At 44.2% G+C, this 19,041-nt stretch overlaps 1 protein-coding gene across 1 annotated transcript; it reads left to right on the forward strand.

The window, feature by feature from the left end:
• The first annotated feature begins 774 nt into the window (after positions 1-774).
• Positions 775-19,041, forward strand: hpda (4-hydroxyphenylpyruvate dioxygenase a). The gene is made up of 14 exons (XM_029699552.1): positions 775-863; positions 1,336-1,362; positions 1,616-1,678; positions 3,765-3,869; positions 4,112-4,154; positions 4,268-4,350; positions 7,730-7,819; positions 8,177-8,283; positions 8,474-8,551; positions 9,722-9,884; positions 12,446-12,517; positions 16,637-16,759; positions 17,035-17,151; positions 18,379-19,041. Exons 1-14 carry the CDS (start codon positions 861-863, stop codon positions 18,463-18,465), a joined length of 1,161 nt encoding a protein of 386 aa, XP_029555412.1. The 5' UTR covers positions 775-860; the 3' UTR covers positions 18,466-19,041.

The following is a 19,041-nucleotide window of genomic DNA, read 5'->3' on the forward strand; positions in this document are numbered from 1 at the left end:
GATTTGATCCTAGATCAGAATTCCTACTGAGACATTTTGTGAATATGGATCCTGGAGATGCACAAATCATGTCCCCTTTTTTTTTGACACTATTCACCAGCTAAGAAAGTGTGTTAAAAGGGCATTAAATGAAAGCTGGGGAGAGAAGCTAAGACTGGAATATTGAGTGGAGTTGTCAGTAAATTTACTGTACGGTAGGTCTACTGTAAATCATTTTCCCTTCTTTTTAGGCGTCACAAAGGGTAATACCTAACAACGATGTCCATTGTGGCTAACCTGCCAACTGTCTACCATAGATGGAAACAACCTGTGTGACCTCGTCCCCGGGCTACTACACACAGCTTCTAATCTTAGGGAAGTAGTCTGTTACAGCGCGGTGACCTCGTCCCCGGGCTACTACACACAGCTTCTAATCTTAGGGAAGTAGTCTGTTACAGCGCGATGACAACCTGTGTGACCTCGTCCCCGGGCTACTACACACAGCTTCTAATCTTAGGGAAGTAGTCTGGTTCATGGTGCTGAGAATGCAGCCTACTGAACACTTTCCTCCTTATTAAGGCAGAGGAGGCTTCTAGAAGGATCTCGATATTGTACTGGAGACATAATGACAACACCTGGCAAAATACTGGACGATTGGGACAGCCGGTGACCGGGGGCCCCTGGATCCTTGTGCTCATCAGGTGAGGGAGGCAAAAGCGGGTTGGAGGCGGACCCCAGGGTGGTGTTGACCCCAAAAAGACCAATCACCGCGGGTCCTCTGGCCACTACTTAAGGCCTGTGGGGGCAGCCAGCGCTCTAGCCTGTAAACTTCTCTCTTCTCTCCTCTTGATCAGTCATCGCTGTCCGGACAGAACCATAGCATGGTGAGTAAGTCTGCTGCCTCCCGTGATGGGTGTACATGGGGTTTCAGAGAAGGATGGGGCATTTTTACAACTATACAACGGTGTAATAGTTGACAGAATTGTTCAGGTAGTATATTACCCAGCAGCAGTCGGTAGTATCATTTGGTTCCAGAGCTCTTTTGTCATTTTACATTTACATTTAAGTCATTTAGCAGACGCTCTTATCCAGAGCGACTGACAAATTGGCTGTACATGGATTTATTCATTCATATGTGTATTGTATTGTATTGTATTGTATTGTATTAACTCTGAGTTGGAATGATATACTTGAACTGTGCACATGGTCCACACAGCAGTTAGGGATGTTGTTGTACACCTCACATGTAACAGGCCACAAACGTAAGAAATAACACAATCAAAGGTTTCTGATATTAGGGGGAAAAAACATGTTTACATGCATCAAAGATGATTGATTTTGATAATTTCTCTGCAGACTACCTACACAGATAAAGGGGAGAAGGTAAGTCCCTCCTCATCATCATCATCATCCTCATCATCATCATCATTTCTACATAACACTTCAGTGGTGGATCTTTGAGTTGATGATGAAATAGGGAGAAATATTCCCGTTCTCTGGTTCCTTGGGTTACAACGCCTGTTTTAATGAGAAATGACCGACAAGCGGACTAAACGTCCATACGAAGAGGGGAATTTGTGAACATACTATTTTTTGATACAGTATAATTATTCTTATTTTCTTTTTTACCTTTTAGCCCGAGAAGGGAAAATTTGTAAAGTTCCACCATGTGACCTTCTGGGTGGGCAATGCCAAACAGGTGAGTCTTTAAAGTCCTCCTCGAAAATAGACTGAAGATAAATGGAGACTTAACAAGTTATCTATCATATCATGTGATCATATGCTGTATGATTGTTTTTTTTTGACATGGCATGACAACTTACTATTGGTTATTTCACATTCTCAACCTCACAATGAGTGATACGGGTAGCACTCATGAGAGCTGGACAACATGCACAGCAGGATAGCATGTTGTCCTGAATGGACTTTGCTTTCTAAACGGAGGCTAACTCAGGTCATTGCTCTTATGCTGGTTGACATTGGGCTTTCTCTCTGTGAAATGAACTGAGGTGACAGTCCAGAACGGGAGACGTGCTTTTCTATCTTTCTGAAAAAGCACAACTTACAAACCTTTTATAGCCATATATTGAACTGACAAGTGGACTACTGTAGTAAAAACCAGGGTTGGGTCATTTATAATTTAGATCAGTCATACAGGGCGTGATTTTCATTTAAAATTCAAAAAAATGGATTAATACATTTAAAAACCCAGCTTCTCCTTTTCAGTTTTTGAGAAGTAATTGAAAATATATGGCCTTTTTTCCAATTATTGAATTGGAATTTGAGTTTTTTTTTCTCCTGAATTGACCCCAACGCTGTTGAAAACTATGTTCCGGTTGGAGGTTTAATGACCCGGTTTTGACTTAATCTTTGTGGAACCAGAGGAAACAGGTGGGCGTTTACTGGGTAAACAAAAAAGTTAGCAACTTCAAAAGGCTTAAAAGTTCACGTAAAAGTTCATTCAACCGCACATGGGTCACACGCACACACACACACACACAGTGAAACACCAGGGGTGACATCTTGTGTAAGTCAATGTTCCACACGCACGCACGCACGCACACTCACTCACTCACTCACTCACTCACTCACTCACTCACTCACACTCACACACACACACACACACACACACACACACACACACACACACACACACACACAGTGAAACACCAGGGGTGACATCTTGTGTGAGTCAATGTTCTAAATGTTCGTAAAACTTTATTTGATGTGTACCTACATAAGAACTTTAATAAAATACATATGTTCTGTTTATGAATGTGTTGTGTATGGGTTATGAATGGGTTATGTATGGGTTATGAATGGGTTATGTATGGGTTATGAATGTGTTATGAATGGGTTATGAATGGGTTATGTATGGGTTATGTATGGGTTATGAATGTGTTGTGTATGGGTTATGAATGGGTTATGTATGGGTTATGTATGGGTTATGAATGTGTTATGTATGGGTTATGTATGGGTTATGAATGGGTTATGTATGGGTTGTGTATGGGTTATGAATGTGTTGTGTATGGGTTATGTATGGATTATGAATGTGTTATGTATGGGTTATGTATGGGTTATGAATGGGTTATGTATGGGTTATGTATGGGTTATGAATGTGTTGTGTATGGGTTATGAATGGGTTATGTATGGGTTATGAATGTGTTATGTATGGGTTATGTATGGGTTATGAATGTGTTGTGTATGGGTTATTAATGGGTTATGAATATGTTATGTATGGGTTATTAATGTGTTATGTATGTGTTATGTATAGGTTATTAATGGGTTATGCATGATTTATGTGTTATGTATGGGTTATTCATGTGTTATGTATGTGTTATGTATGGGTTATGAATATGTTATGTATGGGTTATGAATATGTTATGTATGGGTTATGAATATGTTATGTGTGGGTTATGTATGTGTTATGTATGGGTTATTAATGGGTTATGAATATGTTATGTATGGGTTATGAATATGTTATGTATGGGTTATGAATATGTTATGTGTGGGTTATGTATGTGTTATGTATGGGTTATTAATGTGTTATGTATGTGTTATGTATGGGTTATAAATGTGTTATGTATGGGTTATTAATGGGTTATGAATATGTTATGTATGGGTTATGAATATGTTATGTGTGGGTTATGTATGTGTTATGTATGGGTTATGAATGGGTTATGTATGGGTTATGTATGGGTTATTAATGTGTTATGTATGGGTTATTCATGTGTTATGTATGGGTTATTAATGTGTTATGAAATCCTTATGTATTCTCTATGCAGGCGGCTGTGTTCTACTGTGACAAGATGGGCTTCGAGCCAGTGGCCTACAAGGGTCTGGAGACCGGCAGCCGAGAGGTGGTGTCCCATGTCATCAAACAGGATAAGGTAGCGTACAGCATCTCAGACCCACTTCTGGACACGTAGAACCGCTTTCTCTGACCCACAGCTAAATCCTAGACTAAAAATAAATATCCATTGAAAGTCTTCTTAGTCCAAGACTAGACAAGGCTGTGTCTGGGAAACTGGCCCGTGCTTGGTCTCGAGCTTTTATAACTCCAACTTTGACTGATTTTTAATACCTTCATGTGATGAAGTATTGACCACGTTGTTCTTTATTCCTCGCCCAGATATTATTTGTCTTCGAATCTGCTCTGAATCCAGGAAATGAAGGCAGGTTTTCTTCTCCAAGTCAACATCTTTAAAAGGCTACATTTCTGATATAGACCTGGTATGAACAGTCAGTCAAATAAGTTTATGTTTCTAAAGTATTTCTTTTCTCTCAGAAATGGGGGAACACTTGATGAAGCATGGGGATGGGGTCAAAGACATTTCTTTCCAAGTGGAGGACATTGAATTCTTAATCAAGGTGAGTAAAAAGTACTAAAGTAATCTGTGGGGGGTAGAGGGTAGACTAGAGGGTAGAGGGTAGACTAGAGGGTAGAGGGTAGACTAGAGGATAGAGAGTAGACTAGAGGGTAGAGGGTAGAGGGTAGACTAGAGGGTAGAGGGTAGACTAGAGGGTAGAGGGTAGAGGGTAGACTAGAGGGTAGAGGGTAGACTAGAGGGTAGAGGGTAGACTAGAGGGTAGAGGGTAGACTAGAGGGTAGACTAGAGGGCAGAGGGTAGACTAGAGGGTAGAGGGTAGACTAGAGGGCAGAGGGTAGACTAGAGGGTAGAGGGTAGAGGGTAGACTAGAGGGTAGAGGGTAGACTAGAGGGCAGAGGGTAGACTAGAGGGTAGAGGGTAGAGGGTAGACTAGAGGGCAGAGGGTAGACTAGAGGGTAGAGGGTAGACTAGAGGGCAGAGGGTAGAGGGTAGACTAGAGGGCAGAGGGTAGACTAGAGGGTAGAGGGTAGACTAGAGGGCAGAGGGTAGACTAGAGGGTAGAGGGTAGACTAGAGGGTAGACTAGAGGGCAGAGGGTAGACTAGAGGGTAGAGGGTAGAGGGTAGACTAGAGGGTAGAGGGTAGACTAGAGGGCAGAGGGTAGACTAGAGGGTAGAGGGTAGAGGGTAGACTAGAGGGTAGAGGGTAGACTAGAGGGTAGAGGGTAGAGGGTAGACTAGAGGGTAGAGGGTAGACTAGAGGGCAGAGGGTAGACTAGAGGGTAGAGGGTAGAGGGTAGACTAGAGGGTAGAGGGTAGACTAGAGGGTAGAGGGTAGAGGGTAGACTAGAGGGTAGAGGGTAGACTAGAGGGTAGAGGGTAGACTAGAGGGGTAGAGGGTAGAGGGTAGACTAGAGGTAGAGGGTAGACTAGAGGGTAGAGGGTAGACTAGAGGGTAGAGGGGTAGACTAGAGGATAGAGAGTAGACTAGAGGGTAGACTAGAGGGTAGAGGGTAGACTAGAGGGTAGAGGGTAGACTAGAGGGTAGAGGGTAGACTAGAGAGTAGAGGGTAGACTAGAGGGTAGACTAGAGGGCAGAGGGTAGACTAGAGGGTAGAGGGTAGACTAGAGGGCAGAGGGTAGACTAGAGGGTAGAGGGTAGAGGGTAGACTAGAGGGTAGAGGGTAGACTAGAGGGTAGAGGGTAGACTAGAGAGTAGAGGGTAGAGGGTAGACTAGAGGGTAGAGGGTAGAGGGTAGAGGGTAGAGGGTAGACTAGAGGGCAGAGGGCAGAGGGTAGACTAGAGGGTAGAGGGTAGACTAGAGGGTAGAGGGTAGACTAGAGGGTAGACTAGAGGGTAGAGGGTAGACTAGAGGGTAGAGGGTAGACTAGAGAGTAGAGGGTAGAGGGTAGACTAGAGGGTAGAGGGTAGAGGGTAGACTAGAGGGTAGAGGGTAGACTAGAGGGTAGAGGGTAGACTAGAGGGTAGAGGGTAGAGGGTAGACTAGAGGGTAGAGGGTAGAGGGTAGACTAGAGGGTAGAGGGTAGAGGGTAGACTAGAGGGTAGAGGGTAGACTAGAGGGTAGAGGGTAGAGGTAGACTAGAGGGTAGAGGGTAGAGGGTAGACTAGAGGGTAGAGGGTAGAGGGTAGAGACTAGAGGGTAGAGGGTAGACTAGAGGGTAGAGGGTAGAGGGTAGACTAGAGGGTGGTGGGTAGAGGGTAGACTAGAGGGTAGAGGGTTGACTAGAGGGTGGTGGGTAGAGGGTGGTAGGTAGAGGGTGGTAGGTGGTGGGTGGTGGGTAGAGGGTGGTGGGTAGAGGGTGGTGGGTGGTGGGTAGAGGGTGGTGGGTAGAGGGTGGTGGGTAGAGGGTAGAGGGTGGAGGGTGGTGGGTAGAGAGTAGAGGGTGGAGGGTGGTGGGTAGAGGGTGGTGGGTGATGGGTAGAGAGTAGAGGGTGGAGGGTGGTGGGTAGAGGGTGGTGGGTAGAGGGTGGTGGGTAGAGGGTGGTGAGTAGAGGGTAGAGGGTGGTGGGTAGAGGGTGGTGGGTAGAGGGTAGAGGGTGGTTGGTAGAGAGTAGAGGGTGGTGGGTGGTGGGTAGAGGGTGGTGGGTGGTGGGTAGAGGGTAGAGGGTGGTGGGTAGAGGGTAGAGGGTGGTGGGTAGAGGGTAGAGGGTGGTGGGTGGTGGGTAGAGGGTGGTGGGTAGAGGGTAGAGGGTGGAGGGTAGAGGGTAGAGGGTGGTGGGTGGAGGGTAGAGGGTGGTGGGTAGAGGGTAGAGGGTGGAGGGTGGTGGGTAGAGGGTGGAGGGTGGTGGGTAGAGGGTGGTGGGTAGAGGGTGGTGAGTAGAGGGTTGTGGGTGGAGGGTAGAGGGTTGTGGGTAGAGGGTTGTGGGTAGTGGGTAGAGGGTTGTGGGTAGAGGGTTGTGGGTAGTGGGTAGAGGGTTTTGGGTAGAGGGTTGTGGGTAGTGGGTAGAGGGTTGTGGGTAGTGGGTAGAGGGTTGTGGGTAGAGGGTTGTGGGTAGAGGGTTGTGGGTAGACGGTAGAGGGTTGTGGGTAGAGGGTTGTGGGTAGAGGGTTGTGGGTTGTGGGTAGTGGGTTGTGGGTAGAGGGTTGTGGGTTGTGGATAGAGGGTAGAGGGTAGAGGGTTGTGGGTAGAGGGTTGTGGGTAGTGGGTAGAGGGTTGTGGGTAGAGGGTTGTGGGTAGAGGGTTGTGGGTAGACGGTAGAGGGTTGTGGGTAGAGGGTTGTGGGTTGTGGATAGAGGGTAGAGGGTAGAGGGTTGTGGGTAGAGGGTTGTGGGTAGTGGGTAGAGGGTTGTGGGTAGAGGGTTGTGGGTAGAGGGTTGTGGGTTGTGGGTAGAGGGTTGTGGGTTGTGGGTAGAGGGTTGTGGGTAGAGGGTTGTGGGTTGTGGGTAGAGGGTTGTGGGTTGTGGGTAGAGGGTAGAGGGTGGTGGGTAGAGGGAAAGGGGATACCTAGTCAGATGTCCAACTGAATACATTCGACTGAAATGTGTCTTCAACGTTTAACCCCACCCCTCTGAAATTGTTACTGGCCCAACTCTCTTAACCGCTAGGCAGGACTGAATGTCACAGATCAACCTGGTTCCCTTTCTGTCCCTGTTCTAGGCTAAACAGAGGATAAACTCTGCTCTCGGTCCAATGCCCCAAGGTGAAGCTGCTGATTGTGCAGAGAGATAGCAACCTTCCCCTTCTTTCTTCTACCATGATTTCTCTCAAATAAATAAAATGTAGTCAAAGCAACAGAGAGGATCATTCATAATATACCAAAGAGGTATTTCTACCTATAACTGGGAAAGCAGCTGCAGGGTGTCTGGTCGAAGTGTCTGGAGCTGTGTGGTGGAGTGATAACAGCTTAGGTGCTTTCTTGGTAATGTGTACCAGCTATTTGTCCTGTAACTGTTTGCAGAAAGCTAAAGAGCGAGGGGCGGTGGTGGTCAAGGAGCCTTGGACTGAGCAAGATAGCCACGGCAAAGTCAAGTATGCTGTCGTTCAGACGGTGAGTCCTCTCTCTCTCTCCCTCTTCCTCTCTCTCTCATCAACCTAGTCTCTCTCCCTCTCTCTCTCTCATCAACCTAGTCTCTCTCTCTCCCTCTCTCCCTCTCTCTCTCTCTCTCTCTCTCTCTCTCTCTCATCAACCTAGTCTCTCTCTCTCTCTCCCTCTCCCTCTCTCATCAACCTAGTCTCTCTCTCTCCCTCTCCCTCTCTCTCATCAAACTAGTCTCTCTCTCTCTCTCTCTCTCTCTCCCTCTCATCAACCTAGTCTCTCTCTCTGTCACTAATTGTAAACACATTTGACCTGATGCAGTTGAGCTGTAATTGTTAATGAACAGCTTCCTTACCCATCTTCCTCTAGTATGGCGATACAACACACACTCTCATTGAGTACCTGGGTCCCTACAAAGGCCTGTTTCTGCCCGGATACAATGCATCTGTGGTAAAGGACAGCCTGCTACCCAAACTGTGAGTTTCACTCACACATTATGATTTCTAAAAAAGCAGTGTTTACATTTTCTCTCATTATAATTCAACACAAAAGGTATCAGTTTTACAGCTTCAAGTCACTGGTGTTTTGTATGCATTGACAGCTCAGTCAGGTCTCGTATGCAACAGACACCGACAGACATACTCACCCCTCACTATCTCTCTCCAGGCCGCCAGGACTTCTAAACTTCATCGATCACATTGTGGGAAACCAGCCAGACGATGCGATGGTGCCCGTGTCAGACTGGTGAGTGTCCCTGTAGGCCTCACAGCTAGCAGAGCATAGAGACCAGGGGACCAAGGGGAAGAATAACATCTAGGGCCGTTGTCTTCACATAAAAACGGGGCGGCAGGTAACCTAGTGGTTAGAGTGTTGGACTAGTAACCGAGAGGTTACTAGATCAAATCCCTGAGTTGACAAGGTAAAAATCTGTTGTTCTGCCCCTGAACAAGGCAGTTAACCCACTGTTCCCCGATAGGCCGTCATTGTAAATAAGAATTTGTTTTTAACTGACTTGCCTAGTTAAATAAAGGTACCATTACCATAAAAACGCTGCAGGTTCACAGAAATCCAGCACATGGAGCTCTGTTGTTTTCAGATCTAGGGTTCGAGTTACTCTTATATGAGAAAAAGCAGTCAAGATGTGGAAGAGGAAGCCATTTAATCCTTAAGATTCTATTGACGCACCCCTGCGTCAATCTAAGTAACATATTTTTAAAATATTTTAAAAAATCCCCATCATAATTCGGCAGTTTAAGCTAGAGATAACTTTATTATTATTTTTTTTTACATTGGCTACGTCTCAATTCACTGCATCCTCCTGTCGGTCCTCCGTATCCTCCTATGTCGGCCCTCCGTATCCTCCTGTCGGTCCTCCGTATCCTCCGATGTCGGCCCTCCGTATCCTCCTGTCGGTCCTCCGTATCCTCCTATGTCGGCCCTACGTATCCTCCTATGTCGGCCCTCCGTATCCTCCTATGTCGGCCCTCCGTATCCTCCTATGTCGGCCCTCCGTATCCTCCTATGTCGGCCCTCCGTATCCTCCTATGTCGGCCCTCCGTTTCCTTCTATGTCGGCCCTCCGTATCCTCCTATGTCGGCCCTATGTATCCTCCGATGTCGGCCCTCTGTATCCTCCTATGTCGGCCCTCCGTATCCTCCTATGTCGGCCCTCCGCATCTGCTGTGGAAGGTGGCCGAGCTAACAGCGGTGTTTGTCAGACCATGAGACATCTGTCTTTTCACGAAAACGTCTGTAGCGTCGGAACGGTTTGGGCCTCCAAAAACTAATATGACCCCTGTGTGGAAAGATGAGACTGTCACCAACACAATGACCCTAACCCTATCCTGTGTGTTAAGACTATTGTGACCCATAGTTTGAGAGATGCACTGATAGTTAATGGAACCACTGTCTCCAGGTATCAGAACTGCTTGCTGTTTCACCGGTTCTGGTCGATAGATGACAAACAGATCCACACACAGTACAGCTCCCTGAGGTCCATCGTAGTGACCAACTATGAGGAGACCATCAAGATGCCAATCAACGAACCTGCTCCTGGCAAGAAGAAGTCGCAAATCCAGGTCTGACCCCTGACCTTCTAACCTCTCTGTGTGTGTACTTGTGTGTGTCAGGGGAGGACGGCTCATAATAATGGCTGGAATGGAGTAAGTGGAACGGCATGAAATGTGTTTTAAGTGTTTCATACCATTCCATTGATTCCGTTCCAGCCATTACTACGAGCCCGTCCCTCCATTAAGGAGCAACTAAAATCAAATCAAATCCAATTTTATTTGTCACATGCTTAGTAAACAACAGGTGTTAAACTAACAGTGAAATGCCTACGTATGGCCCTTCCCAACAATACACAAAGAAAAAAAGAGAAATTCTCTAAAAATAGGAGACATGTGATGCTGCGAAGCAGGGTGATTGTCTGAAAGGAACCTCCCGATAAAACACTTCCTTCCTACTTGCTCAAAGTTCGACAGAATAGTTCATTTAGTAGAATTGTTTTTGAGGGGTAATTTACTTCTATTTGTTTTATCAAAGTGTTTCAATATAATATCTGCGTTGAATTCAGCTTCAACGCGTACATGTAGCACAATCGCTAGCACAGCGACTAACAGGGCTAGCTCTGTTGCTAGCACTTCAGCAAGCAGGACGTTGAAAGGGCAGAACGTAGAACCCAGCTTGTTGTCGGCCTTGCAATCAACCCTACAGTAGGTCATGCAAGAAATGGGTAGAGTCAGCACCATTCTTGAATCTCTTGAACCGGATGTCTCTCAGGTCAAGCAATCTCAGATGGACATGCAAGAAGGTGTATCGGTCATATTACAGAGGCTAGATAGAGGCGGAGGGTCGGATATCAACACTGGAGGACAACCGACTGATCAAGACAGCAGAGGGAGAGGTTGTTGTCCTGGCACCACACTGCCAGGTCTCTGACCTCCTCCCTATAGGCTGTCTCGTCGCCGTCGGTGATCAGGCCTACCACCGCTGTGTCGTCGGCAAATTTAATGATGGTGTTGGAGTCGTGCGCGGCCACGCTGTCGCGGGTGAACGGGGAGTACAGGAGGGGGCTGAGCACGCATCCGATGGGCCCCCGTGTTGAGGGTCAGCGTGGCGGATTTGTTGTTGCCTACCCTCACCACCTGGGGGCAGCCTATCAGTAAGTCTAGGATCCAGTTGCAGAGGGACGTGTTTCCCAGGGTCCTTAGTTTAGTGATGAGCTTGGACGGCACTATGGTGTTGAATGCTGATCTGTAGTTAATGAATAGCATTCTCACATAGGTGTTCCTTTTGTCCAGGTGGGAGAGGGCATTCTGAAGTGCAATATAATATATATCTGTGGATCTGTTGGGGCGGTATGGGAATTTGAGTGGGTCTAGGGTGTCTGGGATGATGGTGTTGATGTGAGCCATGACCATCTTTTTTAAGCATTTCATGGCTACAGATTCGACAAGGTGATAGTCATTTTCACAGGTTACCTTGGCGTTCTTGGGCACAAGGATTATGGTGGTCTGCTTGAAACATGTACAGACTGGGTCAGGGAGAGGTTGAAAATGTCAGTGAAGACACTTGCCATCTGGTCAGCGCATGCTCTGAGTACGTGTCCTGGTAATCCATCTGGGCATTGTGAATGTTAACCTGCTTAAATGTCTTACTGACATTGGCTACGGAGAGCATGATCATACAGTCATCTGGAACAGCTGATGCTCTCATGCATGGTTCAGTGTTGCTAGTATCGAAGCGAGCATAGAAGGTATTTCGCTCATCTGGTACGCTCGCGTCACTGAACAGTTTGCAACTGGGTTTCCCTTTGTAATCCGTGATAGTTTGCAAGCCCTGCCACATCCGATGAGCGTCAAAGCCGGTGTGGTAGGATCTGATCTTGGTCCTGTATTGACGGTTTGTCGGAGTGTTTTGCGGGATTTCTTATAAAATACCGGATTAATGTTCCACTCCTTCAAAGCAGCAACTCTAGCCTTTAGCTCAGTGCGGATGTTGCCTGTAATCTATAGCTTCTGGTTGGGATATGTACGTATTGTCACTGTGGCGACGACGTCGTCGATGCACTTATTAACAAAGCCGGTGACTGATGTGGTAAACTCCTCAATGCCATCAGATGAATCCTGGAACATATTCCAGTCTGTGCTAGCGAAACAGTCCTGTAGCTTAGCATCCGCTTCATCGGACCACTTCTGTATTGAGCGTGTCACTGGAACTTCTTAATTGAGTTTTTACATGTAAGCAGGAATCAGGAGGATAGAGTTATGGTCGGATTTTCCAAATGGAGAGCGAGGGAGAGATTTGTACGTGTCTCTGTGTGTGGAGTAAAGGTGGTCTAGAGTTTTTTCGCCTCTAGTTGCACAGATGACATGCTGGTAGAAATAAGTTTCAAGTTACCGGCCACTAGGAGCGCCGCCTCTAGATGAGCACTTTCTTGTTTACTTATGGCCCTATACAGCTCTTTGATTGAGGTCTTAGTGCCATCATCGGTTTGTGATAGTAAATAGACAGCTAGGAAAAATATAGATGAAAACTCTCTTGGTAAATAGTGTGGTCTACAGCTTATCATGAGGTACTCTATCTAGCCGCCTGTGTGTGTCAGTATTTTAACTTGATTGTGGCCTTATTTCAACAGGAGTATTGTGACTACAATGGAGGGCCTGGTGTCCAGCACATCGCCCTGAACACATCCGACATCATTCAAACTGTAAGTCAATCATATATTTTCTGACGAAGAAAGAAATACAACATTACAGAGCCTTCAGAAAGTATTCATACCCCTTGACTTATTCCACATTTTGTTGTTACAGCCTGAATTCAAAATGGATTAAATCGATTTTTCACCTCACCCATCTACACACAATATATCATAATGACAAAGTGAAACATTGTTTTAGAAATGTTTGCAAATTTTTTTGAAAATGAAATACAGAAATATCTAATTGACATAAGTATTCACACCACTGTGTCAATACTTTGTAGAAGCACCTTTGGCAATGAGTCTTTCTGAGTAAGTCTCTAAGAGCTTTCCACACCTGGATTGTGCAACATTTGCCCATTATTTTCAAAATTCTTCAAGCTCTGTCAAGTTGATTGTTGATCCTCGCTAGAGACCCATTTTCAGATTTTCAAGTAGATTTAAGTCAAAACTGTAACTCGGGAACATTGACTATCTTCTTAGTAAGTAACTCCAGTTTATATTTGGCCTTGTGTTTTAGGCTATTGTCCTGCTGAATGGTGCATTAATCTCCCAGTGTCTGATGGAAAGCAGACTGAACCAGGTTTTCCTCTGGGATTTGACTGTGCTTAGCTCCATTCAGTTTCTTTTTTATCCTGAGAAACTCCCCAGTCCTTAACATTTACAATAATACCCATAACATGATGCAGCCACTACTTATAATTGAAAATATGGAGAATGGTGCTTAATAATGTGTTGTATTGGATTTGCTACAAACATAACACTTTGTATTCAGGGAAAAAAACGTTAATTGCTTTGCACACATTTTTTGCAGTATTACTTTAATGCCTTGTTGCAAACAGGAATATTTTTTATTCTGTATAGGCTTCCTTCTTTTCACTCTGTCAATTAGGTTAGTATTGTGGAGTAACTACAATGTTGTTGATCCATCCTCAGTTTTCTCCTATCACAGCCATTAAACTCTGTAACTGTTTTTAAGTCACTATTGGCATCATGGTGACATTCTTGAGCGGTTTCCTTCCTCTCCGGCAACTGAGTTAGGAAGGACACCTGTGTCTTTGTAGTGACTGGGTGTATTGATACACCATCCAAAGTGTAACTAATAACTTCACCATGCTCAAAGGGATATTCAATATGTACTTATTTATTTACCGATATGTGCCCTTCTTTGCGAGGCATTAGAAATCCTCCCTGGTCTATGTGGTTGAATCTGTATTTGAAATTCACTGCTCGAAATACATACAGTGCCTTGCGAAAGTATTCGGCCCCCTTGAACTTTTCGACCTTTTGCCACATTTCAGGCTTCAAACATAAAGATATAAAACTGTAATTTTTTTGTGAAGAATCAACAACAAGTGGGACACAATTATGAAGTGGAACGACATTTTTTGGATATTTCAAACTTTTTTAACAAATAAAAAACTGAAAAATTGGCCGTGCAAAATTATTCAGCCCCTTTACTTTCAGTGCAGCAAACTCTCTCCAGAAGTTCAGTGAGGATCTCTGAATGATCCAATGTTGACCTAAATGACTAATGATGATAAATAGAATCCACCTGTGTGTAATCAAGTCTCCGTATAAATGCACCTGCTCTGTGATAGTCTCAGAGGTCCGTTTAAAGCGCAGAGAGCATCATGAAGAACAAGGAACACACCAGGCAGGTCCGAGATACTGTTGTGGAGAAGTTTAAAGCCGGATTTGGATACAAAAAGATTTCCCAAGCTTTAAACATCCCAAGGAGCACTGTGCAAGCGAAAATATTGAAATGGAAGGAGTATCAGACCACTGCAAATCTACGAAGACCTGGCCGTCCCTCTAAACTTTCAGCTCATACAAGGAGAAGACTGATCAGAGATGCAGCCAAGAGGCCCATGATCACTCTGGATGAACTGCAGAGATCTACAGCTGAGGTGGGAGACTCTGTCCATAGGACAACAATCAGTCGTATACTGCACAAATCTGGCCTTTATGGAAGAGTGGCAAGAAGAAAGCCATTTCTTAAAGATATCCATAAAAAGTGTCGTTTAAAGTTTGCCACTAGCCACCTGGGAGACTCACCAAACATGTGGAAGAAGGTGCTCTGGTCAGATGAAACCAAAATCGAACTTTTTTGCAACAATGCAAAACGTTATGTTTGGCGTAAAAGCAACACAGCTCATCACCCTGAACACATCATCCCCACTGTCAAACATGGTGGTGGCAGCATCATGGTTTGGGCCTGCTTTTCTTCAGCAGGGGCAGGGAAGATGGTTAAAATTGATGGGAAGATGGATGGAGCCAAATACAGGACCATTCTGGAAGAAAACCTGATGGAGTCTGCAAAAGACCTGAGACTGGGACGGAGATTTGTCTTCCAACAAGACAATGATCCAAAACATAAAGCAAAATCTACAATGGAATGGTTCACAAATAAACATATCCAGGTGTTAGAATGGCCAAGTCAAAGTCCAGACCTGAATCCAATCGAGAATCTGTGGAAAGAACTGAAAACTGCTGTTCACAAACGCTCTCCATCCAACCTCACTGAGCTCGAGCTGTTTTGCAAGGAGGAATGGGCAAAAGTTTCAGTCTCTCGATGTGCAAAACTGATAGAGACATACCCCAAGCGACTTACAGCTGTAATCGCAGCAAAAGGTGGCGCTACAAAGTATTAACTTAAGGGGGCTGAATAATTTTGCACGCCCAATTTTTCTGTTTTTTATTTGTTAAAAAAGTTTGAAATATCCAATAAATTTCGTTCCACTTCATGATTGTGTCCCACTTGTTGTTGATTCTTCACAAAAAATTACAGTTTTATATCTTTATGTTTGAAACCTGAAATGTGGCAAAAGGTCTAAAAGTTCAAGGGGGCCGAATACTTTCGCAAGGCACTGTATATTGTATATGTGGTGTACAGAGATGAAGTAGTCAATCAAAAATCATGTCAAACACTATTGTTGCACACAGAGTGAGTCCATGGAATTTATTGTGACTTGTTAAGCAAATTTTTACTCCTGAACTTATTTAGGTTTGCCTTAAAGGGTTTGAATACTTATTGACTCAAGACATTTAAACTTTACATTTTTTATGAATTTGTAAACATTTTGAAAAACATAATTCCACATTGACATTATGGGTTATTGTGTGTAGGCGTTACCCAACAATCTCAATGTAATCCATTTTAAGTTCAGGCTGTAACACAACACGATGCTGAAAAAGTCAAGGGGTGTGAATACTTTCTGAAGGTACTGTATATCAGTTAAATATTTACAATCCATGCAGATTCATAGCTTTAAAACTTCTTCAGGATTGGTGGTTCCCCTGTGGGACGATTGAGCTAACGTAGGCTAATGCGATTAGCATGAGGTTGTAAGTAACAAGAACATTTCCCAGGACATAGACATATCTGATATTGGCAGAAAGCTTAACTTCTTGTTAGTCTAACTGCACTGTCCAAATTACAGTGGCTATTACAGTGAAAACATACCATGCTATTGTTTGAGGAGAGTGCACAGTTTTGAACTTGAAAAGTTATTAATAAACAAATTAGGCACATTTGGGCAGTCTTGATACAAACATTTTAACAGAAATGCAATGGTTCATTGGATTAGTCTGAAACTGTGCATATACACTTCTAGTGGCCAAAATCTAAATTGCACCTGGGCTGGAATAATACATTATGGCCTTTCTCTTGCATTTCAAAGATGATGGTACAAACAAAATACAAAAAAACTGTCGTTTTTTTCTTTCTATTATATTTTTACCAGATCTAATGTGTCATTCCTTTCAAATTTCCACAAACCTCAAATTGTTTCCTTTCAAATGGTACCAAGAATATGCATATCCTTGCTTCAGGGCCTGAGCTACAGGCGGTTAGATTTGGGTATGTCATTTTAGGAGAAAATTGAAAAAAAGGGCCAGATCCCTAAGAGGTTTTAACAGAGACATTCTAAGTAAGCAAGCACAGGCAAGACTTGCCCTGAGACATAGCTGTATTCTCCCCCTACTCCATGGCATACAGCTATGTCTCAGGGCAAAGGCAAGGCATTGGAAATACTGCACAACCATCAGCTTCATCCATCCCGTCTTCTTCTCTTGAATTAAGCAAGTAGTGACAGGCTTAAGATCAGCTACCCTGTCTTAAAACAGATCGTGAACCTCCGAGCCCGGGGGATGGACTTCCTGGCGGCCCCTGATGTTTACTATGAGAGCCTGAGGGAGAACCTCAAGACATCTAAGATCAAGGTGAAGGAGGACCTCAAGAGGCTACAGGTATATAGAGCGTCATGTCTTTAATCACATACTGGGGCTCTTTCTCAATTCATCTTTCTTCGATTCCTCACATCCTCTCGTTTCTTTCTCAAAACGTATTGAAGGAAAAAGTCACAGGTTCCTCCCCACTGACCGTTTTAAGAAGCAGGGTGCAAGGAATCGAGGACAGACAACCTGAGAGAGAGCCTGAGTGTAATTTAAATCAGAGCTGATACTTTTTGCTCAGTGTCCAGATGTCCTTATTCATTCTCTCTGTCTGTCTTGGCTGAGTCAAGGAACTGAAAATCTTAGTTGACTTCGATGACAAGGGCTACCTGCTCCAAATCTTCACCAAACCCGTGCAGGACCGACCGACCCTTTTTTTGGAAGTCATTCAGCGTCACAACCACTTTGTAAGTATACCAAATACTAGGAGACCAGAAGTCAATTAGCTTTCCCTCTGATTATGAGGGCTTCCCAAATACCTTTCATTTAAAAACCACAAATGCCAGATTCTTACAGCCAAAATATATTTTTTGGGTGAAATTAAAATACCTATAAAAGTGGCCTGGATTCACTTGTATACGTATCTATTGCTATCCCTTTATAGAGGGATTATAGTCCAATAGCCCCCATTTCTCTCTCTTTCACATACAGGCCTTTATAGGGGGATTATAGTCCAATAGCCCCCATTTATCTCTCTCTCAGCCCTTTATAGGGTGAGTATAGTCCAATAGCCCCCATTTATCTCTCTCTCAGCCCTTTATAGGGTGAGTATAGTCCAATAGCCCCCATTTATCTCTCTCTCACACACATACACAAAGTCACCACATGCCCTTGTAAGTCCATAAAACCGGGAACACGTGTGTACGCTGGCGCATGTTAACACCTGTTTACCGGCTGCCACCCAGGGCAAACACAGAGTCATAAACGATAAGGAAATCTATCACAGGTGCAGATTAAAGACCGACTGTAGCAGAGAGAGCTGGAATTGAGGTAGAGTTGTGGATTGTTTTTTTTTTCACCCTGTGGCACTTCGTTTGGGTTTGTAACCCAAGTCCCCATTCACTACCTGTTAGAACAGGTCCCATCAGTCCCACGCCGGCGTTTCACAGTCTAGTGATGTGCAGAGTTTCAGGCATAACCTCAGGCATAACCTCAGGCATAACCTTGAGTTTCAGGTTATGTCTGAAACTCAAAACATTTAGGTACACCACACCAAAAGGAACTGTGGGAGAAACCGTCAACATGTTTCTTGGTCTTTAACGTCTCGATCTTTTTATTAACTTTCAAATATTTACATGATTTTACTCGGAGCTCATAAAGGAAATGTTCTGAGGCGAGCTGGAGTTTGAACATACATCTCTGGGGCAGTGTTTAAGTCTTTAGCCACGGTCTCAGGTGGTCAACACCAAAGACATTATAGACCTTATCCTTGACAATAACCAAAAGCTGTCAGTGAAGTCATACTTTCAGCCGTTAGAAATAACACGGAATGAGGCAGAATACGATCTATGAATTAACTGATGATGTAACAGAGCTTTAATAAATAAATTTCATTGATTGACTGAGTTGGACCCCTGTGTGTGTGTGTGTGTGTGTGTGTGTGTGTGTGTGTGTGTGTGTGTCTCCCACCACAGGGCTTCGGGGCAGGAAACTTCAAGTCTCTGTTCGAGGCCATTGAGAAGGACCAGGACGCCAGGGGCAACCTCACCGCTTACAACTAATATCCCACCACCATTGTACGGCTACACCAACGAAGCCAAGTTTAATATGTTGTACTGAATGTTCAATGTTGTATGGCTTTGCTTAAAGAGATTTAGGACAGAGATTTAGCACCTATTTTGATAAATGTATGGGACAAGTTGTTGAAAGCAATTACAAAAGCAATCTGTGAAATTTCTCTATTCTACGATCACTGCGACAACATGCCTCAGCTTTCCACCTTTTACCTTTGTGAGGTAAGCGGCAGTATATATCTGGCCAGTGACAACCCGATGATAACTCTGATACATGACTGAAAAATGGACATGAATTGAATGACCTAGTTTTACAATGGGATTTGTCAGATAAATACAAGAACAACAACAACAACAACAAAAAAAAACAGGTTAATTTTACATAGAATTTAGACCATATTCAGCACCAGAAGTTTTTATTTGAAAATAATTTATTTGCATATAATTGGAATGAAGCCAGGTTGATACATCTGTGATGGCACATAGTTTCATATAGATATTGTTTCTATACAGAAAGCATGTAGTATTTTTCAAAACCTGGGAAAAAAAAAAAAAAAAAAATGG

This window comes from Salmo trutta, chromosome 19 (genome assembly GCF_901001165.1).
Source record: "Salmo trutta chromosome 19, fSalTru1.1, whole genome shotgun sequence".
In the NCBI taxonomy this organism is placed as follows: Eukaryota; Metazoa; Chordata; class Actinopteri; order Salmoniformes; family Salmonidae; genus Salmo; species Salmo trutta.

Excerpts from the sequence above, each read along its gene's own strand:
- hpda (XM_029699552.1), top strand. Across the intron at positions 8,284-8,473 it reads GACAGCCTGCTACCCAAACT|GCCGCCAGGACTTCTAAACT; the intron begins GTGAGTTTCACT and ends ATCTCTCTCCAG. Across the intron at positions 8,552-9,721 it reads ATGGTGCCCGTGTCAGACTG|GTATCAGAACTGCTTGCTGT; the intron begins GTGAGTGTCCCT and ends CACTGTCTCCAG.